We start from the raw sequence: 26,790 nt of genomic DNA, 5'->3' as shown, positions 1-26,790 counted from the left end.
GGCTTTCCAGAAATATATAATAGTTCATACTTTACCCGAGATTTGATGGCCCAAACTGGCATTCAAAGTCAGCCCAAGGAATTCTGGCGTAAAGCGCCCAAACTGGCACCAGAATTGGAGTTAAACGCCCAAACTAGCACCAAAGCTGGCGTTTAACTCCAGGAACAGCCTAAGCACGAAAAAGCTTCAATGCTCACCCCAAGCACACACCAAGTGGGTCCCGAAAGTGGATTTCTGCATCATTTACTCATTTCTGTAAACCATAGGCTACTAGTTCATTATAAATAGGACCTTTTACTATTGTATTTTCATCTCTGGAACATATTATGTAATTTATATATTCTGAGACCTCCATGGGAGGCTAGCCATTCGGCCATGTCTACCCTATTTTCACTTATGTATTTTCATCGGTGGAGTTTCTACACCCCATAGATTAAGGTGTGGAGCTCTGATGTTCTTCATGAATTAATGCAAAGTACTATTGTTCTTCTATTCAATTCAAGCTTATTCTTATTCTAAGATATTCACTCGCACTTCAACTGGATAAATGTGATGATCCGTGACACTCATCATTATTCTCACTTATGAACGCGTGCCTGACAACCACCTCCGTTCTATCTGCAATAGCTTGAGTGTGTATCTCTTAGCTTCCTGGTCCACGACGCATGGTTGCCTCTCCTGACAACAGATCATTCCATTCCGTGAGATCAGAGTCTTCGTGGTATAAGCTAGAATCAATTGGCAGCATTCTTGAGATTCGAAAAGTCTAAACCTTGTCTGTGAGAACCGACAGATGATTAGCCCTACGTAACCCGTAGCCGGACCATTTTCACTGAGAAGACGGACGGTAGCCATTGACAACGGTGATCCCCCAACATACAGCTTGCCATGGAAGGGAGTACGCATGACTGGATGAAGGCAATAGAAAATCAGAGGTTCAAAAGCAATAAGCATCTCCATACACTTATCTGAAATCCCAACAATGAATTACATAAGTATTTCTATCTTATTTTCTGTTTTAATTATATTTTAATCATCAAAACCCCAAAACTATTTGAATCTGCCTGACTGAGATTTACAAGGATGACCATAGCTTGCTTCAAGCCGACAATTTTTGTGGGATCGACCCTTACTCACGTAAGGTATTACATGGACGACCCAGTGCACTTGCTGGTTAGTTGTGCGGAATTAAAAAAGTATGATTGTAATTTCATGCACCAGCCATCAACGGTGTCCACGCCTATTTCCGTGTATCACGATGGCAACGGAGAATTCTCCGAGGATTCCTCCGGATGGGTCCTTTGCAACGAATCAAGTTTCATCGTCACAAGTTCGATATGTCGGCGAAGCCTCTGAAAAATTTTGTAAAGAATTGTTTAACCAAGAGTTTGAATTCGAAAAAGGTAGCCAGATTCAGAACCGTTGTCTTTTTTTATTTTTTGTCTGTAAAAAATTTATTCTTGTTATTGTTGATAAAGAACAAGATGATGATGATGTTGTGTGGTGAGAAGATAGAGTGATGGCAGAATTGAGATAGGGTGAGAGATAGGTGACGATGGGAGTTGGAGTGAGAGAGAATGAGATTAGGATTTGTGACTAAGGAGTAAATTAGGGATTTTATCAAATTTTTTTTGCCAATTTAGTGTTTTTCGTTAATGAAAATGGAGTTAAGCAACGGATGGTCACTTTTGTCAAAACTAAAAATTGTCTAGGGACTATTTTGTCGATAACATCTATTAGGTACCATTTTGTCATTGTCTAAATCTTTCGGGTACCAAATTAGTATTTACCTTTTGGTCACTTTAATTTAATTGGATTGTTATAATTATTTTTGTTTTGATTCATGCACGTCAAGTGCCTCTATAACACTTTGAATTTTGAATTGCATGTTTACTTGTATATTATTTTTGTATATCTCTTAAGTAACAATTGAGCTAAAAGATTAATGATTCTGTTTAGAAATAATTATAAATCTTAAAGTAATTTTACTTTTCTGCATGTAATTAATGACTTTCTTGACTGACTTAGAGAGTTATTTGCTTATTTATTGAAGAAACAATGCAAGATCATCATGATGATTATATAAAGGAAATATTTGGGTTTCAATTCTAACAACTATTGAAATGTTCGTTTCTTGTTTTGTTGCTTTAAATCAATCATATATAAATGAGTAGTGTAAATTATAATTAATTTTATATGTTATTTTTAATTTTTGTTTTGGTTTACCACATTTTCAGGAGTGTCAAAATAGTGATCATATAGGAGTGTCAAAATGATGACCACAAGACTTAAGGATATTTTTGATCTATTGATGATATTAATCTATATAAAACTTTAATTTATGGTTAAACTTATAGAATTAACTTTTTTGTTATTGTACTTTAAAACAATCTTAGTTAAAATAAAAAATATTTAAATTATTTATGTTATTATGCATTATACAAGTATTGATTTCTTTAGTAAATTAGTTAATATATTAATTAAATAAAAAAATAAATATAATTTGCTAAATTGCGTGTGTAATTTGTATTAAAAGAAATTATTGCAAAATGAATGTTGTGTTTTTGTATCTAATTAATGAAATAGCTTTAGATAGTTGCTTATCCAATTGAAAGACATATAAATAATATTAAGGCATATTTGTATCTGGTTAGCCCACAAAAATTAAACTTAAAATTGTGTATCTTTATCATATATATCATATAAATTAAAAGTATTATTAGACTTGTGTAATGGATCTAGTACTTTCAATTTTTCTACTAATATTAATAATAAAGAAATATCCAAACACAATATTAGTGGATTTGAAGATACACAAGTGATTGAGGTCTCATAATCTTCTCCTTTGTTAATTTATTATTGCTTTGAAAATTCTTTTAAAAAATGGTCAAAATATATGTCTTCCTTTCTTTTTTATTAATCTAATCTATTAATATATCTTCTTCTGTTGTGCTTTAAGGGGCAATAATGAATGAAAAATGGAAAAAAATCATAAAAAAGAGGGAACACAAGTACACAACAACTCCAAATATTCTCTCCCAATTAGTGGTAAAAAAAACTATAGAAAACAAAACAGTGTGACGCTCCGCCAACAGTAAGAGAGGGGAGGATTTTGAAAAAAAAATAAAAAAATAAAAAATCTAGTTAATTTTGCTTCTTTTTAATATGGAAAATCACGGGCCAAAACTGCACATGGCTCGACTTGCTAGGAAGATTCGATTTACCTTCAAACATTTTAAAAGTTAATTTGGTGTAATTTTATCGAGTTTAGACTGGATAAGGTGTCTTAAAAAAAGATTCGGCCATTATTTTGGATCGAATCCGGTCAAGAGGAATCCAGTTTCATTCGACCCATGTGCATCCTTAGAGAACTAAAAATGATATATATATATATATATATATATATATATATATATTAAATTAATTTTAATATTATGTTATATTAATTATAAGCTTATTGTTTTATTTTTAATCACACTTGTTGAATTTGAAAATAGATAAAAAAAGAATCAAATTAGAATTTATGGACAAATACAAATTCAAATATGGATATCAACTTTTCGGTAATAAGTTTCTTCTTTATAAATAAATTTTTTTATAAATTATTGTTAAAACTTTAAAGACCTTATTTTTACCCGATTTGGACCCAGTATAGTTGTGACCCGAAAATGTTTAGATTTCATCGGGTCTAGGGCCCGGATAGGGTCTAAAAAATAGATCCGGTGTGTATTTAGGGTCGGGTCTGGATCAAGACAAACTCAGTTTCACCCGGCCGATAAACACCCCTATTTCTACCCATGAAATCTCCGAATACTAAAAAGTATTTATTAAACAAAAATATCTAACGTTATATCCATAAAAGATGAGTTTCGTGTGATAAAAGTATTCAAACTCTAATTTTATTCTTAATAACATTTTTAAAATACCTTACATTTTATCTTCTTTTTCAAACTCCAAACTTTTGCAACCTTCACCATTACCCACACCTTCTTGATTATTACTACCTCTCATCCCCCTCTTTCCAGAATTTTCTTTTCTTGTGATCAGTTAGGCATTCTGCTTTAGCTTCCTCACCATCAACAACAAGTACGCCATCACCTAATTCAACTACCCGACCTCTTAACCGCACTCTAGTACCTCATTTCTGCTCTTGGCAACTACCTTCTCAGCAAATTAGGGTTCCTCGACCATGACCCTTTTACTATCAACTCGGCCAAGCACTTTTTCCCTACCGCACTCGTCTTCTTCCTCGCCATCTTCACCAACACCAACCTCCTCCGCCACGCCAATGTCGACACCTTCATCGTCTTTCGATCTCTCACCCCTGTCCTCGTCGCCCTTGTAGACACCGTCTTCCCCACTAATCTTGCCCCCTCTAAACTCACATTTTCTCCCTCACTGGCGTGGGTATGTCGTGATTCTGCTTTATCTCACTGTTTATTCTTTGGATTTTGCTTATTTTGTCACAATCACACTAAGATGGTTTACATCAAGCACATGGTCATGAATCTAGAGTTGAACACTTAGGGTTTTATTTTGTACAATAATTTGTTCTCTCTCATGATTTTGTTCTGGTTCCTTACCTATGAGAATCTTGAGGTTTTTGATGCTCTGAAATTTCAATTTTAGGTGCTTGTTTGATCCTACAAAAAAAGGGATGATGGCGGTAAAGGGTGATGATAGTGGTCCTGGCGGTCGTGAGTCCTGACGGTGGGTAGTGGCACTGGAGAGGGGAGGGGAGGCGGTGATATTTAGGAAATGTGTTGGTGGTGGTGAGGGTTATAAAAGTTTGGAATTCGAGAAAGAAGATAAAGGATGGGGATAATTTAGGAATTTTATTAAAAAGTTAACAAAAAATTAGAGTTTGGATACTTTTGTCACACGAAACTCATCTTTCATAGGTACAACATTAATTTCTTTGTTTGATGGGTACTTTTATTGGTATTTATAAAGTTTATAGATACAAATGGTAGTTTATTCTTAAGTTTAACCAACACTTAAATATTGTTGGCTATAAAGTTTTGTGTGGTCCTGTACGATGCAATAGAAAGAGATAAATACTAATTTGGTACCCGAAAATTCAGGCGTTGACAAAATGGTACCTAATAGATGTTATTGACAAAATGGTCATTGAACAATTTTTAAATTTGACAAAAGTGACCATCCGTCGTTTAACTCTGTTTTCATTGACGAAAAAAACTGAGTTGACAAAAAAATTTGATGAAATTCCTAATTTACCCTTGATTCTACTGTCACTATATCTATCTCTTTCTCTCTCTTTCATCTGCATTCTTTCTTTCTTCTTTTTCTTCACAGATGAAAATGAAAAATCATCATCATCAACCCCGTGGCATCACTATCAACAAGCCAAACTCATTCATTTTTCGGGAGAAAGATTAAAACTTTAGCCACTAAATGATAATAAAAATTTTTGAATGAACTAATTTTTTTTATCCTTAATCACTCACGAAAATTCCGAGAGTAGGGAGGTGAGGAAGAAGAAAAATAGAAGCAAAGACAACATAACCATAAAGAAAAATAGAAACGACAATCAAATATAATCGAAACAAAACACATTAAAGCAACAATCAAAAAGAAGAAGAAAAATAAAAATAGCACCGTAGAGGAGAAGAAGAACACCACCACCACAACGAAGAAGAGAAGAAGAAAATAAATACCAGATCCCAACCTCAGATAATATGCTGAGAAGGAAACAAAGAGAACCCCCAAGAGAAGCATGGAGTTACAACCATTCCCTAACGCTATTCGGAAACTCGCCATCAACGGTGTCCATGCCTATTTCCGTGTATCACGATGGCAACAGAGAATTCTCCGAGGATTCCTCCGGATGGGTCCTTTGCAACGAATCAAGTTTCATCGTGACAAGTTTGATTTGTCGGCGAAGCTGATGAGCGGATAATTTATATGCTTTTTGGCACTGTTTTTAGTATGTTTTTAGTAGAATCTGGTTACATTTAGGGATGTTTTCATTAGTTTTTATGTTAAATTCACATTTCTGGACTTTACTATGAGTTTGTGTATTTTTTTGTGATTTCAGGTATTTTCTGGCTGAAATTGAGGGACTTGAGCAAAAATCAGATTCAGAGGTTGAAAAAGGACTGCTGATGCTGTTGGATTCTGACCTCCCTGCACTCAAAGTGGATTTTCTAGAGCTACAGAACTCAAAATGGTGCGCTTTTAATTGCGTTGGAAAGTAGACATCCAGGGCTTTCCAGCAATAGATAATAGTCTATACTTTGGCCAAGTTTAGATGACGTAAAAGGGCGTTGAACGCCAGTTCTACGCTGCTGTCTAGAGTTAAACGCCAGAAACACGTCACAAGCCAGAGTTGAACGCCAGAAATACGTTACAAACTGGCGTTCAACTCCAAGATTGACCTCTACACGTGTAACATTCAAGCTCAGCCCAAGCACACACCAAGTGGGACCCGGAAGTGGATTTATGTATCAATTACTTACTTCTGTAAACCCTAGTAACTAGTTTAGTATAAATAGGACTTTTTACTATTGTATTAGACATCTTTTGATCATTTTTAGATCTCTAGACCTCCATGGGAGGCTGGCCACTCGGCCATGCCTGGACCATTATCACTTGTGTATTTTCATGCGGTAGAGTTTCTGCACTCCATAGATTAAGGTGTGGAGCTCTGCTGTTCCTCAAAGATTAATGCAAAGTACTACTGTTTTTTTCTATTCAATTCAACTTATTCCGCTTCTAAGATATTCATTTGCACTTCAACCTGAATGTGATGAACGTGACAATCATCATCATTCCCTATGAACGCGTGCCTGACAACCACTTCCGTTCTACCTTAGATTGAATGAGTATCTCTTGGATCTCTTAATGAGAATCTTCGTGGTATAAGCTAGATTGATGGCGGCATTCATGAGGGTCCGGAAAGTCTAAACCTTGTCTGTGGTATTCCGAGTAGGACTCTGGGATTGAATGACTGTGACGAACTTCAAACTCGCGAGTGCTGGGCGTAGTGACAGACGCAAAAGGAGGGTGAATCCTATTCCAGTATGATCGAGAACCTCAGATGATTAGCCGTGCTGTGACAGAGCATTTGGACCATTTTCACAAGAGGATAGGATGCAGCCATTGACCACGGTGATGCCTCCAGACGATTAGCCATGCAGTGACAGCGCATCGGACCATTTTTCAGAGAGGATGAAAAGTAGCCATTGACAATGGTGATGTCCTTACATAAAGCCAGCCATGGAAAGGAGTAGGACTGATTGGATGAAGACAGCAGGAAAGCAGAAGTTCAGAGGGACAAAAGCATCTCTAGACCTTTATCTGAAATTCTCACCAATGATATACATAAGTATTTCTATCATTATTTTCTATCTCTTTATTATTTATTTTCGAAAACTCCATAACTATTTTATATCAGCCTAACTGAGATTTACAAGGTGACCATAGCTTGCTTCATACCAACAATCTCCGTGGGATCGACCCTTACTCACGTAAGGTTTTATTACTTGGACGACCCAGTGCACTTGCTGGTTAGTTGTATCGAAGTTGTGAATGAAAAACGATTTATTAAGACGTGCGTACAGAGTTTTTAGCGCCGTTGCCTGAGATCACAATTTCGTGCACCAGAAGCCTCTGAAAAATTTTGTAAAGAATTGTTTAACCATGAGTTTAAATTCAAAAAATGTAGCCAGATTCAGAACCGTTGTCTTTTTTTATTTTTTGTCTGTAAAAAATTCATTCTTGTTATTGTTGATAAAGAACAAGATGATGATGATGTGTGGTGAGAAGATAGAGTGATGGCAGAATTGAGATAGCGTGAGAGATAGTGACGATGGGAGTTGGAGTGAGAGAGAATGAGATTAGGATTTGTGACTAAGGTGTAAATTAGGGATTTTATCAAATTTTTTTGCCAACTTAGCATTTTTTGTTAATGAAAATGGAGTTAAGCAACGAATGGTCAGTTTTGTCAAAACTAAAAATTGTCGAGGGACTATTTTGTTGATAACATCTATTAAGTACCATTTTGTCATTGTCTAAATCTTTTGGGTACCAAATTAGTATTTACCTTTTGGTCACTTTAATTTAATTGGATTGTTATAATTATTTTTGTTTTGATTCATGCACGTCAAATGCCTCTATAACACTTTGAATTTTGAATTGCATGTTTACTTGTATATTATGTTTGTATATCTCTTAAGTAACAATTGAGCTAAAAGATTATTGATTCTGTTTAGAAATAATTATAAATCTTAAAGTAATTTTACTTTTTTGCATGTAATTAATGACTTTCTTGGCTGACTTAGAGACTTATTTGCTTATTTATTGAAGAAACAATGCAAGATCATCATGATGATTATATAAGGGAAATATTTGGGTTTCAATTTTGACAACTATTGAAATGTTCGTTTTTTGTTTTGTTGCTTTAAATCAATCATATATAAATGAGTAGTGTAAATTATAATTAATTTTATATGTTATTTTTAATTTTTATTTTGGTTTGCCACATTTTCAGGAGTGCCAAAATAATGATCACATAGGAGTGTCAAAATGATGACCACAAGAGTTAAGGATATTTTTGATCTATTGATGATATTAATCTATATAAAACTTTAATTTATGGTTAAACTTATAGAATTAACTTTTTTGTTATGGTACTTTAAAACAATCTTAGTTAAAATAAAAAATATTTAATTTATTTATGTTATTATATAATATACAAATATTGATTTCGTTAGTAAATTAGTTAATATATTAATTAAATAAAAAATGAATATAATTTACTAAATTGCGTGTGTAATTTGTATTAAAAGAAATTATTGCAAAATGAATGTTGTGTTTTTGTATCTAATTAATGAAATAGCTTTAGATAGTTGCTTATCCAATTGAAAGACATATAAATAATATTAAGGCATATTTGTACCTGGTTAGCCCACAAAAATTAAACTTAAAATTGTGTATTTTTATTATATATATCATATAAATTAAAAGTATTATTAGACTTGTGTAATAGATATAGTACTTTCAATTTTCCTACTAATATTAATAATAAAGAAATATCCAAACACAATATTAGTAGATTTGAAGATACACAAGTGATTGAGGTCTCATAATCTTCTCATTTGTTAATTTATTATTGCTTTGAAAATTCTTTTAAAAAAAATGGTCAAAATATATGTCTCCCTTTCTTTTTTATTAATCTAATCTATTAATATATCTTCTTCTCTTGTGCTTTAAGGGGCAATAATGAATGAAAAATGGGAAAAATCATAAAAAAAAGGAACACAAGTACACAACAATTCCAAAAATTCTCTCCCAATTAGAGGGAAAAAAACCTAAAGAAAACAAAACAGTGCGACGCTCCGCCAACAGTAAGAGGGGAGGATTTTGAAAAAAAAATAAAAAAATAAAAAATCTAGTTAATTTTGCTTCTTTTTAACATGGAAAATTACGGGCCAAAACTGCACATGGCCCGACTTGCCTGGAAGATCCGGTTTACCTTCAAATCATTTTAAAAGTTAATTTGGTGTAATTTTATCGAGTTTAGACTGGATAAGGTGTCTTAAAAATAGATTTGGCCATTATTTTGGATCGAATCCGGTCAAGAGAAATCCAATTTCATTCGACCCATGTGCATCCTAAGAGAACTAAAAATGATATATATATTTTAAATTAATTTTAATATTATGTTATATTAATTATAAGCTTATTGTTTTATTTTTAATCACACTTGTTGAATTAGAAAATAGATCAAAAAAGAATAAAATTAGAATTTATGGACAAATACAAATTCAAATATGGATATCAACTTTTCGGTAACAAATTTCTTCTTTATAAATAAATTTTTTTAAAAATTATTTTTAAAACTTTAAAGACCCGATTTTCACCCAGTTTGGACCCAGTATAGTTGTGACCCGAAAATGTTTAGATTTCATCGGGTCTAGGGCCGGGATAGGGTCTAAAAAATAGATCCGATGTATATTTAGGGTCGGGTCTGGATCAAGACAAACTCAGTTTCACCCGGCCGATAAACACCCCTATTTCTACCCATGAAATCTGCGAATACTAAAAAGTATTTATTAAACAAAAATATCTAACGTTATATCCATAAAAGATGAGTTTCGTGTGATAAAAGTATTCAAACTCTAATTTTTTTCTTAATAACATTTTTAAAATACCTTACATTTTATCTTCTTTTTCAAATTCCAAACTTTTGCAACCTTCACCATTACCCACACCTTCTTGATTATTACTACCTCTCATCCCCCTCTTTCCAGAATTTTCTTTTCTTGTGATCAGTTAGGCATTCTGCTTTAGCTTCCTCACCATCATCAACAAGTACTACATCACCTAATTCAACTACCCGACCTCTTAACCGCACTCTAGTACCTCATTTCTGCTCTTGGCAACTACCTTCTCAGCAACTACCTTTGGATTTTGCTTATCTTGTCACAATCATACTAAGATGGTTTACATCAAGCACATGGTCAAGAATCTAGAGTTGAACACTTAGGGTTTTATTTTGTACAATAATTTGTTCTCTCTCATGATTGCGCTCTTTTTCTGGTTTCTTACCTATGAGAATCTTGAGGTTTTTGATGCTCTGAAATTTCAATTTTGGGTGCTTGTTTGATCATACAAAAAAGGGGATGATGGTGGTAAAGGGTGATGATAGTGGTCCTGGCGATCGTGAGTCGTGACGGTGGGTAGTGGCACTGGAGAGGGGAGGGGAGGCGGTGATATTCAGGAAATGCGTTGGTGGTGGTGAGGGTTGTAAAAGTTCGGAAATTTGGGAAAGAAGGTAAAGGATGGGGGTAATTTAGGAATTTTATTAAAAAGTTAACAAAAAATTAGAGTTTGGATACTTTTGTCACACGAAACTCATCTTTCATGTGTACAACATTAATTTCTTTGTTTGATGGGTACTTTTGTAAGAATCACGGCTAATCGACTGATTAATTAAGTGATTAATTGCCCAAATTAGATTCTGATAAAGGTGATTTTTGGACTCAGTGGGTTTTTCTGAGTCTGAAAATGTGCCTTCCACGAAAAATCGTGAAAAATCGTGAACCGATAGTTGAACCGGTTGAACCGGTTTAAGTCTGCCCGGTACCGCATGAAAAAAAGTGAAAACCAGCAAAAATATTAGAAAAATGTTAGAAATGGAAAATCGGGCGTTAATTTAAAGGTTTGGCCCGAAGTTGGGCCAAACGGGCTAAAAATGCTAACGGGTTGGACCGGACCCAAGTTGGGCCCAAGCCCAACATCTAAATACACTTAAATGAACCCATTTTCAGCACAACACATAACCAAACACTACACTTGCATGCTGAAAAGGGGGAAGAAGAGAAACCCCATGGTTTCTGTTCATCCCAAATTTCTAAAGCTCATATCTTGAGCTACGGTGCTCTGATTTGCGTACCGTCAGTGGCTACGCGTTCCTTGTGAAGATCTCTACAAAATCCACTTAAGAAACCCTCAAGGTATTTACGAAATCTTTCCAGTTTCTCTCTTGAAAATTTTGGGTATATAGAGTTTTTGGTTGAATGAGTTTTTGTGATTTTGGATGTTTTGGTTTGCTCTAATTCTTGCTTAGCCTTGGATTGTGACCATCAAATCTGTTGGGAGAGGTAAGAGATACTAAAACCTTGTGAGATTTGATTTATGTTAAGCCCTAGGTTGATTGGTGGTGATTTATATGTATATGGTTTGATTGTTGTGGCTTTGGGAGCTCTTGGAACTTATTTGTGCTTACTGGAGTGGATTTGAAAGCTTGGATTGTGATTGGAAGCTTGTTTGTGCTAAGTTGGAAATTGGGTGCATAAAGAGAATCAGCCAAGGTATGGTTTCGGTTTTCTCTATGTAGTATATAATATTCATGGACACTTAGGCTAGTGACCTATAGGATAGGTTGGAAATTGTATGATGTTGATGATTGTTAGTGTTGATGAGTCATAATGTATTGATGTGTTGTTGTGATTACATGATGAAGTTGAAATATGATAGATTAGATGCTTGAGTTTTGTTGATTATGAATATGAATCTTGGTTGAGTTGATGATGAGACTTGGTAATGAGATGATGATGATTGGTGGATATGTTATATATATGTGATAAATGAAAGGTGAAAGAAATTGTGGTATGATTAGTGTGATATGACCCAAAAAGGTAAATTCTGATGAGAGAAGGGGGTTTGGAATGGTATGGTACGGTTTGGAATGTATATGGTAAGAAATTGTGTAAATTGTGAAGTTGGTAAAATTGGGTTTTTGGTGAACTTTGCACGATCATAACTTTTGCCTTGGTTTTCAAAATTGATTGAAATTTGTTTATAATTAAAGATCTTTGAAAACTCTTTAGATCGATATAAAATTTGTGAAAATTGGAATTTTGTAGAGGAAGTTATGATCCTTCAAAGTTGGTGTGAAAAATCTGAAATTCTGCAAAGTTGCAGAATTTTATGATTTTTTATGTGTGCAGGCGCACACCCTCGTGCGGACGCACACCCTGCAAATATTGTGACCTGTGCGGACGCACACGTCTGTGTGCACGTACAGGCAGGGAAGTGCATTTTTTTCGTAGCGCCAGCACAGCTTGTGCGCACATCTAAGAAAAAACTTCAACCTATGCGGACGCACAGGTCTGTGCGGATGCACACGTCGGGAAGGTCAGTCTGTTGGGGGCGTTGGCACAGGTTGTGCGAGCGCACAGATCTTTGTAAAAATTAACACCTGTGCGTATGCGCACATTTCAAAACTCTCAGGAGTGTCCGCACGCACAGACCCTTGTGCGGCCGCACAAGTCCTGATTCTCAAAATTTTATTTGTTTTCAACTATTCTACCTTTCCAACATGGTTGTAAGCTTCTAAAACACCATTTTAAAACTTATGGGCTTAATTTTTGAGTATTGGAACATGGGATGTAACTTAAGGTTTTTAGAACATGGTTTTATGATAAATTAGAAAATGGAGGTTTAGGTTTCTGGCGTGCTGAGAATGATTTGACGTTGGGTGGAGGATAAGAGATATATGAGATAAGGAATGATGAACTTTTGACCTTGGAAACTGAGTTATGAAAGGGACAGTGGTTGAGATGAGTCGAGGACTCGGATTGAGACGAAGGATCTCTGTATACTGAAATTTTTTTCTGAAAACCACTGAGATATTGTTTTTACTTAGAATATGAGACGCTATGCGCCCGACAGGGACGACGATTGGATCTCGCCTGTCGAGGTAGCGGCAGCGGCGTAAGGGCGGTAGTTCGTCCTGCTTGCGTTGAGATGTGAGGTCTGTGGCAAGAGTATCCCACTCGCATCCCTTCGGACCTATAGAGCGTGCAGGCGCCAGTACCTGGACAGTGATCCGGGCACTATATCTCGGGGGTTCCCATATGAGTAATCCGAAGGGCGACGTCTCCATGGAGATGTGTCGGGTTGGCAGTTGAACCGACAATGTGATATCACAGCCAGTAGGGCAGGCATTCATCATATGCATTTCTACCTGTTTGTTTGCTTTGACGACTTGTAATTGTATGCCTAATTGAATAACATGTCTATTTGCTTACTTGATCTACTTGCCTTGTATGCTGTTACTTGTGAATTACTTGCATTGTTATTAATTGTGCTTTCTACTGGGATTGAGGAGGTTCGGTAGGCGGTGGCGATGGGATCGCATGGAGGATAGGTTGGTGAAGGCCGTGGGACAGCGGTGTATGGTTAGAGTAGAAATCCTTTAAGATAGTTCACCCGGTTTATTTATGATAAGGTTTATATTATGCTTATTTGTTTTATAATGCTTTAAGCTTGAATCTTGTGATGGATATGGAGCTTAGGATTGCCTTTGGCGTCCCGGGGTCTTATATCCTACATCACTGGGCACTGTTACCATACTGAGAACCTCCGGTTCTCATACCATATCTTTGTTGTGTTTTTCAGATGCAAGTCGCAACCCACCTTGGTGAGTTGTTTTGGATGGTGACAGGAGCGGAGGATCTTGGTTTCATTTGGAGTCTTTTTGGTTTATTTTGTTTATATGTCTCTCACTTTTGTATTTTGTTTAGCCTAGAGGCTTGTATTTGAGAGAACAACTTGTATAAGCTATTTTTAAACTGCTAGGTTTTTGTATGGTCTGTATATGGCCAGTCGGCTTAAACTCCGCGAGTCGAGGCTAGTTTCCTATGATATTATATACTTATATTTTGTTGTATCTTATCTGTTTCCTGTGCCTTAAGCTAGTAGCTCGTTAGTACGCTTTGCGCTTTTCAAATCCAATATTTGAGCTATATCTTTCATCGGGCTTCTAGATATTATATTATTCTTCTATATATTATACGTATGAGCTTAGAACTGTCGTAACCTCTGATTAACCTTTGCTTTACGACGCGAGATAAGGCTTAGGCTAATTAGGGTGTTACATTTAGTGGTATCAGAGTTGTTTGTCCTCGTGAGCCTGAGGGATGGACCGATTGTGCTTCATTATATACTCTATGTGTCTTTTCTTTGATGCTATTAGGTTATCTACTTGATATATGCATAGCATGCTTGTTTGTGAGTGCCTGTTTGGGATAATTGAAGCACTAGGCTTTTGATATTGAGACTGATCACCTTGATATCGATTGTTTGGTGTAGACAGGAACCCTACATGGCCACTCGCGGGTGAGGTCGAACACGTACGCGAGAAAGTAAGAATGAGCAGCCAACTGATAACCATGCCAAGTTTCTGGCGGCCATGGCTAACTTAGCAAATACCATGGAGGCGAATGCTGCTGTGACTCTGCAAGCTGTGCAGAGGTTAGGCCAACCGGCAGGGAATGATAATGGGAACGGAGAAGGAAATGCCAATGATAATGTTGAGGGAAACGGCGATAACACGGGAGTAGTTCCGATGACCTTGGCAACGTTCCTCAAGGTTCATCCGCCAACTTTCCGAGGGTTCACAAATCCTACTAAAGCAGACCACTGGTTCCAGGCTATGGAGCGTGCTTTACAGGCGCAACATGTTCCTATTAATCAATATGTAGAGTTTGCCACTTATCAACTAGCGGGAGAGGCCCAGCCCTGGTAGTAAGCTGAGTGGCGTTTGCTACAGCTTCAAAACGCCGACATTCCATGGGAGGTGTTCCAAACGACTTTCTATAAGAAGTATTTCCCTGAGTCTGCAAGGGAAGCAAAGGAGATGGAGCTAATGCAGCTGAAGCAAGGTTCCATGTCTGTGACCGAGTACACTAACAAGTTCGAAGAGCTTTGTAGGTTTTCTCGGGTGTGTCAGGGTGACCTGGAGACTTACGAGAGCTGGAGATGCGTTAAGTATCAGAGGGGGTTGAAGGACAACATTATCACTGCTGTGGCTCCGATGGAGATCCGTGTCTTCTCCGACTTGGTGAATAAGGCTAGAGTAGTGGAGGAGTATGCCAAGACCGTGGCGGCATCTAAGGATACTCATGGAGGAAGCTCTAGTCGTGGGCGTGGCAAGTACCTTCATCCGAGAGGACAAAGCTTCAAGAGAGGAGGATATGCACCTCAAGGTCAAGGAGGCTTCAGAAAGAACACACATGACCAGATTCAGCGTGGCAAAGGGAGAGGAAATCAGAGTAAGGGTTCTTCGGATTTAGCTTGTGATCGTTGTGGACGTTTTCATCCATATGACTCTTGCAAGATTGGTATAGGTGGGTGCTTCAACTGTGGCTTGCCTGGTCATTTTGCGAGGGATTGCACTCGTGGCAGGAATCAGAATGTGGGCCAGAGTCAGCATCAAGGTCGGGTCTTTGCTGTGAATGCCAAGGATGCTTCTAAGGTGGATCCGTTGATGAGAGGTATATATCTAATTGGTGATAAATCCTTAGTTGCATTATATGATACTGGAGCTTCGCATTCGTTTATTTCTTTTGCTAAGGTTGAGGAATTAGGCTTGAAAGTGTCAGAGTTGCCTTTTGATCTGCATGTACATACTCCGTATCAAACAGTTATGACTAGGTCAGGTTGTAGACAAGTAGGTTTCAAGCTTGAGGGGAGAGAGTTTGTGCATGATTTGTTCTGTTTACCAATGGTAGGGCTTGAAATGATTTTGGGGTTTGATTGGTTGTCGAAGAACTGGGTTTTGTTGGATTGTTTTGAACAAACAATTTGGTTTATGCCGGAAGGAGAAAATGGAGCAATGGTAGCTACGGGATATTACCTAAACTCTGTAATGGTGCATTGTAGTGGGGAGGAGTGTCAGGGATTTATTCTATTTGCTGCTAATGCATTGGGGATGCCCAAAGCTTAGATCAGATACCGGTGGTTAGAGATTTTCCAGAAGTATTTCCGAAAGATATCCCTGAGTTCCTACCTCAGAGGGAAATTGAATTTGCGATCGAATTAGTGCCGGGAGCCGGACCAGTATCAATTGTGCCGTATAGAATGGCTCCGATAGAGCTGGCAGAGTTAAAGACTCAGTTGGAAGAGCTTCTGAACAAGAGGTTCATTCGACCGAGTGTATCACCGTGGGGAGCGCCAGTTTTATTGGTGAAGAAGAAAGATGGAGGAATGCGCTTGTGCGTGGATTACTGACAGTTGAATAAAGTGACTGTGAAGAATAAGTACCCGCTGCCAAGAATAGATGACTTGATGGATCAATTGCAAGGAGCTGGAGTGTTTTCCAAGATTGATTTGAGATCCGGTTACCATCAGATAAGGGTGAAGGAGGATGATATTCCTAAGACTGCGTTTAGGACACGCTATGGACACTACGAGTTTATGGTAATGTCCTTTGGGTTAACGAATGCACCTGCTATTTTCATGGATTACATGAACAGAGTGTTTCGTCCCTTTTTGGACAAATTCGTGGTGGTTTTCATAGATGACATCTTGGTTTACTCTAAGACGGTAAGAGAGCATGAGGAACACTTGAGGATTGTGTTGCAAATCTTGAAGGAGCGGAAGTTGTATGCTAAGTTGTCAAAGTGCGAGTTCTGGAAGGAGGAAGTAAAGTTTTTAGGCCATGTGGTGAGTAAAGGAGGAATAGCCATAGATCTTTCTAAGGTAGAAGCGGTGATGGAATGGGAAAGACCGACGACTGTGATGGAAGTCAGGAGCTTTTTGGGTTTAGCCGGATATTACCGGAGATTTATTGAAGGATTTTTCCGGATTGCACTACCGATGACGAAATTAACAAGGAAAGAGGTGCCATTCGTGTGGACGTCGGAGTGCAAAGAGAGTTTTTAGACGTTAAACAGAGATTAACTTCAGCACCTGTTTTGATCTTACCGAAACCGCATGAACCGTTTGAAGTGTACTGTGACGCTTCCTTGAAAGGTTTGGGTTGCATGTTGATGCAACATCAGAATGTGGTGGCTTACGCATCGCGTCAGCTGAGACCGCATGAGGTAAATTACCCCACTCATGACTTGGAATTAGCGGCGATCGTGTTTGCATTGAAGATTTGGAGACACCACTTGTACGGAGTAAGGTTTAGCGTCTTTTTTTATTATAAGAGTCTCAAGTATATCTTTGATCAGAAGGAGCTAAATATGCACCAGAGAAGATGGATGGAATTGCTTAAAGATTATGATTTTGAGTTGTGTTATCACCCTGGAAAGGCGAACGTGGTAGCAGACGCTTCGAGTCGGAAATCTCTAACAATAGCTTGGATGAGAATCAAGGAAGAAGAGCTAGTGGATAAGTTTGTAGATCTTAAGCTGGATATTGGTGAAGTTGCCGGAAGAGCTTGTTTGAACCAACTACAAATCTCAAGCACGTTAAAATCAGAAATACAAAGAGCTCAACAAGATGAGCAGAGGCTTCGGCAATTGTTTCAGCCAGTTGGTGATAAGAGGCGCAAAGAATTCACTAAGGATGATGAAGGGTTATGGAGATACAAGGGAAGAATTTGCATACCGGATGTTTGGGAAAGAAGGTAAAGGATGGGGGTAATTTAGGAATTTTATTAAAAAGTTAACAAAAAATTAGAGTTTGGATACTTTTGTCACACGAAACTCATCTTTCATGGGTACAACATTAATTTCTTTGTTTGATGGTACTTTTATTGGTATTTATAAAGTTTATAGATACAAATGGTAGTTTATTCTTAAGTTTAACCAACACTTAAATATTGTTGGCTATAAACTTTTGTGTGGTCCTGTATGATGCAATAGAAAGAGATAAATACTAATTTGGTACCCGAAAAATTCAGGCGCTGACAAAATGGTACCTAATAGATGTTATTGACAAAATGGTCATTGAACAATTTTTAAATTTGACAAAAGTGACTATCCGTCATTTAACTCTGTTTTCATTGACGAAAAAAACTGAGTTGGCAAAAAAATTTGATGAAATTCCAAATTTACCCTTGATTCTACTGTCACTATATCTATCTCTTTCTCTCTCTTTCGTCTGTATTCTTTCTTTCTTCTTTTTCTTCACAGATGAAAATGAAAAATCATCATCATCAACCCCGTGGCATCACTATCAACAAGCCAAACTCATTCATTTTTCGGGAGAAAGATTAAAACTTTAGCAACTAAATGATAATCAAAATTTATGAATGAACTAATTTTTTTTATCCATAATCACTCACGAAAATTCTGATAGCGGGGAGGTGAGGAAGAAGAAAAATAGAAGCAACGATAACATAACCATAAAGAAAAATAGAAACGACAATCAAATATAATCGAAACAAAACACATTAAAGCAACAATCAAAAAGAAGAAGAAAAATAAAAATAGCACCGCAGAGGAGAAGAAGAACACCACCACCACAACGAAGAAGAGAAGAAGAACATAAATACCAGATCCCAACCTCAGATAATATGCTGAGAAGGAAACAAAGAGAACCCCCAAGAGAAGCATGGAGTTACAACCATTCCCTAACGCTGATCGAAAACTCGCCATCAACGGTGTCCACGCCTATTTCCGTGTATCACGATGGCAACGAAGAATTCTCCCAGGATTCCTTCGGATGGGTCCTTTGCAACGAATCAAGTTTCATCATCACAAGGTTCGATTTGTCGGCGAAGCCTTTGAACAATTTTGTAAAGAATTGTTTAACCAAGAGTTTGAATTCAAAAAATGTAGCCAGATTCAGAACCGTTGTCTTTTTTTATTTTTTGTCTGTAAAAAATTCATTCTTATTATTGTTGATAAAGAACAAGATGATGATGATGTTGTGTGGTGAGAAGATAGAGTGATGGAAGAATTGAGATAGGGTGAGAGATAGGTGACGATGGGAGTTGGAGTGAGAGAGAATGAGATTAGGATTTGTGACTAAGGAGTAAATTAGGGATTTTATCAATTTTTTTTTACCAACTTAGCGTTTTTTGTTAATGAAAATGGAGTGAGAGATAGGTGACGATAGGAGTTGGAGTGAGAGAGAATGAGATTAGGATTTGTTATTAAGGGGTAAATTAGGGATTTTATCAAATTTTTTTTGCCAACTTAGCGTTTTTCGTTAATGAAAATGGAGTTAAGCAACGGATGGTCACTTTTGTCAAAATTAAAAATTGTCTAGGGACTATTTTGTCGATAACATCTATTAGGTACCATTTTGTCATTGTCTAAATCTTTCGGGTACCAAATTAACATTTACCTTTTGTTCAAAACTTAAAAAGTGGTGGTGGGTTATGGGCCTCCTATATCTATCTAGAAGTGTGGTAATTGGTAAATAATTAAATATAAATTAAAAGTGTTATCTTTAATTTTTTTTCTTTTTTTAAACTAAAAAAAATATCATTTAGGTTATGTTTATTTACAGAGACAGGGATACAGAGACACAAAATCGTGTTTGACGGAGGAGACATAGACAGAGATAATGTCTCCAGAGACACTAAATTAGTGTTTTTTGTATCCATCTTGATAGGAAGGACACAAAGATACTAATAAGGGATACAACTTATTTTTATTTTTTCTTTCATTATTCTTATTAATTTTTCATAATTATATTTTTTATTATTATATTTTTCTTCTCAAATTCTTTAAATAAAAAAATGAGAATAAATTATATTTTTATAATTTGTTTTAGTTTATCACTAAACAAATACAAAAGCACAAAATTTTATATCTCTATCCTTTATGTCTTATTTTTAATGTCTTTTTTTGTCCTATTCTCAAAAACAAATACAATCTTATGGATGAAATTTAAAAAAAAAATTGTCCAAAAACTGCAAGAATTGCTCCCAACTTATCTAATTTATCAGTTAACTACTGGTTCAGTTAATTTTTTATTGGTTCATTGCAAACAAAATTTACCCAAGAATTGAATAAGTCAAAGAACTAATTTTTGATCAACCCAATCGAATTGATTAATTCGATTTTAGAACTTTACTACCGTCCTCTTTTATTTTTTACTCTTTTTTAAGAACTTTTTTTGGTAAAAACTTTATGGAATTGAGAGCCAAAATTTTTACTAAAATTATATAGAATATGTGCAAGATAATTTTTTTAAGATTTTTCTTTATTAAAAGAAGCAATCTTTGTTCTTCACCAAAAATTCACTCTTTACCACTATATTAATATTTTCTTAAATAAAAAATCAAATTAGTATTATAAAATCTTTTATACTAGTTAAAAAAAAGACAAAGTTGTTATAATTTACTAGAATATTTTATCTATACAAATGCAACGTTATAATAAATAAAATATCTAATATTATATAGGATAACTTATTGAAATTGTCCCTGACAAAATTTATTAATGATAAAAATGTCATCAAAATATTTAACACGACAAAAATCCGTTCACTATATATTTTCAAAAATTTTTTAAAAATGACATTTTAGTGCAATTTTTTATAATTATAATTAAAAAATTAGACATTTTTTACGTTAAGTAGATTTTTTGTGATTTACTCTTTTTTAACGGCCAAGAAAAAATAAAAAAAAGTCTAAAAATCAAATTTTTATCTATTTTTTATGTACTTTTTAAATAATTATTCAAATATTTTTATAAAATTTTAGATCAAATATATAAATAATTTACGAAATACAAAATTTGTTTACTACTTATAAAAAATAATATTTTTTTAGTTATTTTTGTAGCATTTTATATTATTTTAAAGATATTTTTGTTGTTATCACAAAATGGAGAATAATTTTGTTAATGACTTCGAAAATAAGAATGGTTTCAATGGGTATTTATATAGAGTATTTACCTATTTTGGTCTCCAAAAAATTTTAGATTAGACACTTCAGTCTCCAACTAAAATTAATTACTCAATTGATCTCTAATAATGAATTTCGTTAGTCATTTGGGTCCTTTGCTTCGTCAATTCTAATGGAGGACAAAATGATCCTTGACAACTCTAATAATGAGGGACAAAATGGTCCCTGCTGATACAGATTTTACAAACCACAAAACACCGGCAAGTGTACTGGGTTGTATCAAGTAATAACTCACGGTGAGTAAGTGTCGATCCCACGAAAATTAACGGATTAAGTAAACAATAGTCAACCGATTAATCTAGTCATACAATCAAATTAGGGTTTTAGAAAGCTTGAAGCATAAATAGCAATTAAACAAAAGCAAATAGTGAATAGTAAAGAAGAATATAAGTAAAAGAGTTAAGGTTTCGGAGATGTTAAAACTTTCGGATCAATACTTTTCACTTTCCACCTTGATCATGCAAAGATACGACCATGGCAAATCATTAGTAATTAAACCCCAATCCCTTGGTGATTCAATTTCTCTTTAACCTAATTAATCGCTAATCCCTTAGTCAATTACTTAAGAAAAGAGTTGAAGAACATTCACTGATTTATAAAGCCACACAATTCATAAGACTAACCCCCAGTTAATTTTATGTCACTTATCAAGTCTAGTTTCAGAACTTAAGAGTTATGAGAATCGATTTTCAAGCTTAATTCAATTAATCAACTTTTCCAAGAAGTTAAAAAAATTCAAATCAAAGAAGAATTGTTTTCCAACACATTCAAGCCGTTTAGGATAAAGAACAAAAACCTTTTCTTGAAAAGATATTAATGTATAAATCAAAGGTAGAAAAAGCTAATATATTAATCTATGGAGTTAATAGAACTTCTAACCTTAACAAAGGAGAATTAGTTGCTCATATTCTTCAAAGAAATCCTTAATTATCAAAAGTAAAAACTGCTGAAGAAGAAGCCCCCCCTTGGAGTCTCTAACTTCTCTTCTTAAAGACAAACCATAAGGAAATTCAAATTCAAACTAAAACAAAATCAAATTCAAAATAGAATCAAATTTAACTAATTAATGATTGCCTCCAGCAAAACTTTCAATCTTATCTTCTTCCAAATCCTTAATCATTGCTGTCATTAGTGGGCTTGAGTTGAGCCTTGAATTGATAAAAAATTGAAGGTTCATTGGCTTAGTTTAAGGTCCTAGAGGTTGCCCAAGGTCCCACGTCCCATGTGAGGTATCGACGTACAATGTGAAGTCCAATCCTTGTTTGATTTGCTCTCTATAATGCCCACGTACCACGTGAAGGATCCCACGTTGTACGTGGGCTTAAGCTTGTTCAATTGTTGCCTTTCACATTGTACGTGGTGATTTACACGTCCCACGTGAGCATAACTACAGGTACGAGGAGATCGAGATCGAGGATGGAGATCGAGGAGACTTGAGATCGAGGTCGAGGATGGAGATCGAGGTTGGAGGAGATGTTCCGATCGATGCAGAAGATGTTGCAGCACTTCGATTTTTGAATGGATTTGTTCAAAAATCGTGCGCCTAATTGGAACGCGCGTGGCACGGCAAGGCTCCCTTTCTTCATCCTTTGGCTTCCTCTTTGCTTCTCTTTCTTACTTTTCTTGCTTTTTTTTTCTTCAATCTTTGTCAATTCTCTTCCAAATTTTCTAAAATCAATGAATGCACACTAACTCAAAGTATTACTCAATTAATCCTGAAATCACTGCTTTTCTTGCAATAACTCTTAGTTTATTGATTGGAATTCTAAGAGTAAAATACTAAAGATGCGCACGCATCACTTGTCCCTTCTGTTCAGAGATGACGCCGTTCTCCCCCAATTTCTATCGTATCTTGCATAACCTCATTCATACTTTCCTTCTTCACCTTCACAGTCTTTTTCTCTATCTTCTCCTTCCTCCTCTTTAGCTCTAAGATCAAGCCATGGTGTAACTGTTATGTGTGTTGCACCTACCTCAACATGTCATGTGTAAACTCCACAAAATTAATAAATAATTAGTCAATAAATTAATTATTATTCAAAAAAATTAGAAAATTAAATTTATAGTTTAAACGAGTAAAAATATTTAAAATACGAATTTTAATACTATTTTTAAAGATTTTGACCTAAAGTTGGGCCAATGAGCCAAACCAGTTGAATCGGGCCCAAAGTCCAACCCATATAACCCCATTTAGCCTCTTTCAGCCACAACATTTCTGATTTCATTAGGAGAGTTTCACGGTGAGAGGGGAAAGGGAAGAAGAACATTGGTGTTACTATCCACTCCAACGTTCAATTGCTCATAACTTTCGATCCAGAACTCCGATTGACGAGTCATTTGTGGCCACGCACTCGTCTCGGAGTCCTCTTCAATTCTATTCAAACAAAGTGATGAGTATCTTTGAATCTTGTGCCCAATTCTCGAGCCTTCTGTTTTTCACAATTTTGGTTTAATATTGAGTGATTTTGATAATTTTGGTGGTTTAGGTACAATCTAACATTGGATAATTTTTGGGTTTTATCCCAATCATCAATAGGTAAGGTAAGAAAACTCTAAACACTTGTGGTTGGTCCAATTTTGTGGGCCTTAGTACTAATCTTAAGGAATTATATGAATTAGATTGATATTGTATTAAATTGGAGTTGATTTGGCAAAATTGGAGCAATTGGAATCAAATTGGTGGATGTTGGATGCTTGAAGTGAGCCTTGGAAGCTGGAAATTTTATTTGGTGTGGAGTTGGAGACTTGGAACTTGTGGAGGAGAGGACTTTTGAGGCATTTTTGGCTTAGCAAGGAATCGGCCAAGGTATGGTTTTGGTTTCTCATAGTTAATATATAATGTTGCGTGAAAATTTAGGCTAGTTATCTTAGGATAGGTTTGAATGACGTGAATTTAGTTGGTTTGATTGATTAGAAATGGTATATGTATATAACTTAATTGTTGATGATTAATGCAGAAGTGGTTAGAAATTATAAATGGAATTGTTGAATAGATGAAAATTGTGATATGGGTGAGAATTGTGAATGGTGAGATGTGAATTTAATTGAATAATTATGAGTGGTATGATTGATGTATGATAAAAAGGGCTATGGTATTGATTTGGTTGGTGTTGAATTGAGATTTGCTGCTGTTCTGGGTTGTGATTTATGGTTTTTGAATTGAGAATTTGGGAAAATAGAGGTTTGAATTCTTTTGGTATAAAACTGATTTTTAACTAACTTTGGTAGGACATAACTTGGCTTCTAGAGCCTCATATTTTTCAAAACTTGTTTTGAATAAAAATGGGGTCCGTGAAGTTCATACCGTTCGAAGAACAGACTAAAAATGATTTTCTATGAAAAAGTTATGCGCATCCGAAGTTGGGTGTGAAAAACTGATTTTTATGATTTAACAGCTTTTTGAAGTTTTTGATGCAGCTGCGTACGCAAACATGTACGCTACGTGGACCCTGGGCCCACCTAGACGTCCCGCGTATGCGATGTGGGGATGTTTCCCTACCCAAGAGCTCGCGTACATGGACAAGGGCCACGTATGCGAGATTGTCCAATTTCACACTTTCGCGTATACGGACATGGCCTGCATACGCGGGAACCCCTATTTGATGAAAATCTTGTTTTTAAGTTTCAAACCATTCCTCTAACTTTCAAACCTCTGTGACTACTATTTAAGGTCCAATAGCTAGTGCTTAGGATTTAGGATGAGCGAAAGTATATTGGGTTAAAATAAAAGAGGTAGTTTTTGTTCTGTAATTAGAGCCGGAGACTTAGAGTTACAAAGTACTGTGGGTAGATTATCTAAAGTAGTTTCATAAAGTATTTTGATGTTGATTAGAGAGAAGATGATAAAGTATAATGGGGATGAGTTTGAAGAACTGTATGTTAATTATAATTATAATATTGGGCGTAATTTGATTATAAATATGATTGTTTCTCAAAAGTACAACCCCAGTGAGATGGTGGAAGGTGAGGATCCCCTTCTTTGCTCCTCTTGATATTGTAAAATCACCTCCAGCGAGATGGTAGGAGGTTAGGATCCCCTCCTTTGTTCCTCCTGGACATATGAGAATGTACCTCTTGGGTAGACGCAAGGGTTGTGGTTTGCCCTACTTGCTCCAAGTTAGTTAGTTAAGGCTCCCCGAGTAGATGCAAGGGTGTGGTTTGTCCCATTTGCTCCGGGATAAGATGGTTTGAGCTCCGTAGGTAAATGCAAGGGTGTGATGCGCCCCACTTGCTCTAGGTTGAGATGACTGTGATCTTCCTGGGTAGATGCAGTGGTCACCCCACTTGCTCTAGAATGGTATTTATGATTGATCTTAGTCTCCCTAGACAAACGTAGTGACTTGCCCCCCACTGGTTTCAGTTAAGATTTGAGGTCCCTTTGACCCAGCCGCGCGATGGATTATTGATTATTTATATATATGCATATGCTTGAGCTCCGCGTCGCTGGGATTGTCCAGGGTTCGCTACCGGACATGTCAGCTTTGGCTGGATAACCAACAGATGATATCATCGGCCATAGGGCAGACATGCATCATGTGCATTTGTATATTTTGTTTGAGTATGCATATCTTGGTTTGCCTAATTGTTTATATATGTCTATATGTTACATGACTTAACTGCTGTACCTGTTCTTTAATTGTGTAGTACTTGTATGCTTTGTGTGTGTTTGCAACTGAAAGATCCATCATGCTGGCAGAGGTGATGCTGAGGGTAGTTCCACCGGTGATGATGAGGTTTGAGATGACAGGAGGTGAAGAGTTAGATTAGAAATAGAACCTCTTAGATAGATTACCAAAATTTCTGGTTTAGAATAAATCCTAAGTTCGATTTTGAATGTCGGAGTTCTAGGATTGTCTCTGACTTTCCCGCGACCTTATATATTATCTATGTGGGCACCTCTATCATGCTGAGAACCCCCGGTTCTCATTCCATACTATTTGTTGTTTTTCAAATGTAGGACGTGACGCGCATCGATGAGGGTGCTGGATTTGCTTTCCTGGAAGGAAAGACTTATCTTTTGGGCTTTTTATTTTATGTACTTAGTTATATATGTACTCTCTCCGATTTTCTATAAGAACATGTTTTATCCCTCTTAGAGGTTGACTTTGCTGAATTAGGATCTGTATCTTGTCTTTTGGATTTTCTATTGGGTTATATATATATATATATATATATCGACCTTTACTTCGCAGGTTAAGTCAAGGACTTGAATATGTAGCTATCCTTTGGAACTCTAGTTATACGTATGTCTCTTTGGTTTTCTATATAAGCCTTCTATCTTAACACTTTTCAAGTGTAACAAATTGTCTGGTCTTGGTTTTTGCATAATATTTTTCTTCAAGGCTTCTAGATATATTATCCTTGCTATATTTATATGTATGTACTTTGTTTTTAGAGGTCGTAGCACCTTACCACCTTTGATTTACGACCTAGGCATAAAGCTCTGTGTAGTAAGGTGTTACATCATGGACTACACACTTCTCTAATCTCTGTGACTGGTTCACCCACCTCCTCCGCACTTCACCCATAAAAAACAACCACCTCCACGTCCTCGATAACAACATCACCTCCAATCCCAACAACGTTCACCACATCCTCAAGACCAAGTTCCACAACTACTCAAGCAATATAGATTGTTGGATATTAGGACATCATGAGAAGATTCT

At 36.0% G+C, this 26,790-nt stretch overlaps 1 protein-coding gene and 1 pseudogene across 1 annotated transcript; both read left to right on the top strand.

The window, feature by feature from the left end:
- Positions 1-1,258: 1,258 nt before the first annotated feature.
- LOC107627122 (GDP-fucose transporter 1 pseudogene) lies at positions 1,259-10,630 on the top strand (annotated as a pseudogene).
- Positions 10,631-15,178: 4,548 nt separating this feature from the next.
- LOC148573497 (uncharacterized) lies at positions 15,179-25,891 on the top strand. Its single transcript, XM_088505792.1, has 5 exons — positions 15,179-16,150; positions 16,264-16,371; positions 16,663-16,731; positions 16,855-17,154; positions 25,769-25,891. Exons 1-5 carry the CDS (start codon positions 15,179-15,181, stop codon positions 25,889-25,891), a joined length of 1,572 nt encoding a protein of 523 aa, XP_088361918.1.
- Positions 25,892-26,790: the final 899 nt, after the last annotated feature.

This window comes from Arachis ipaensis, chromosome B2 (assembly GCF_059453495.1).
Source record: "Arachis ipaensis isolate K30076 ecotype BB chromosome B2, ASM5945349v1, whole genome shotgun sequence".
NCBI lineage: Eukaryota > Viridiplantae > Streptophyta > Magnoliopsida > Fabales > Fabaceae > Arachis > Arachis ipaensis.
This window is presented reverse-complemented; position numbering and strand designations above follow the sequence as displayed.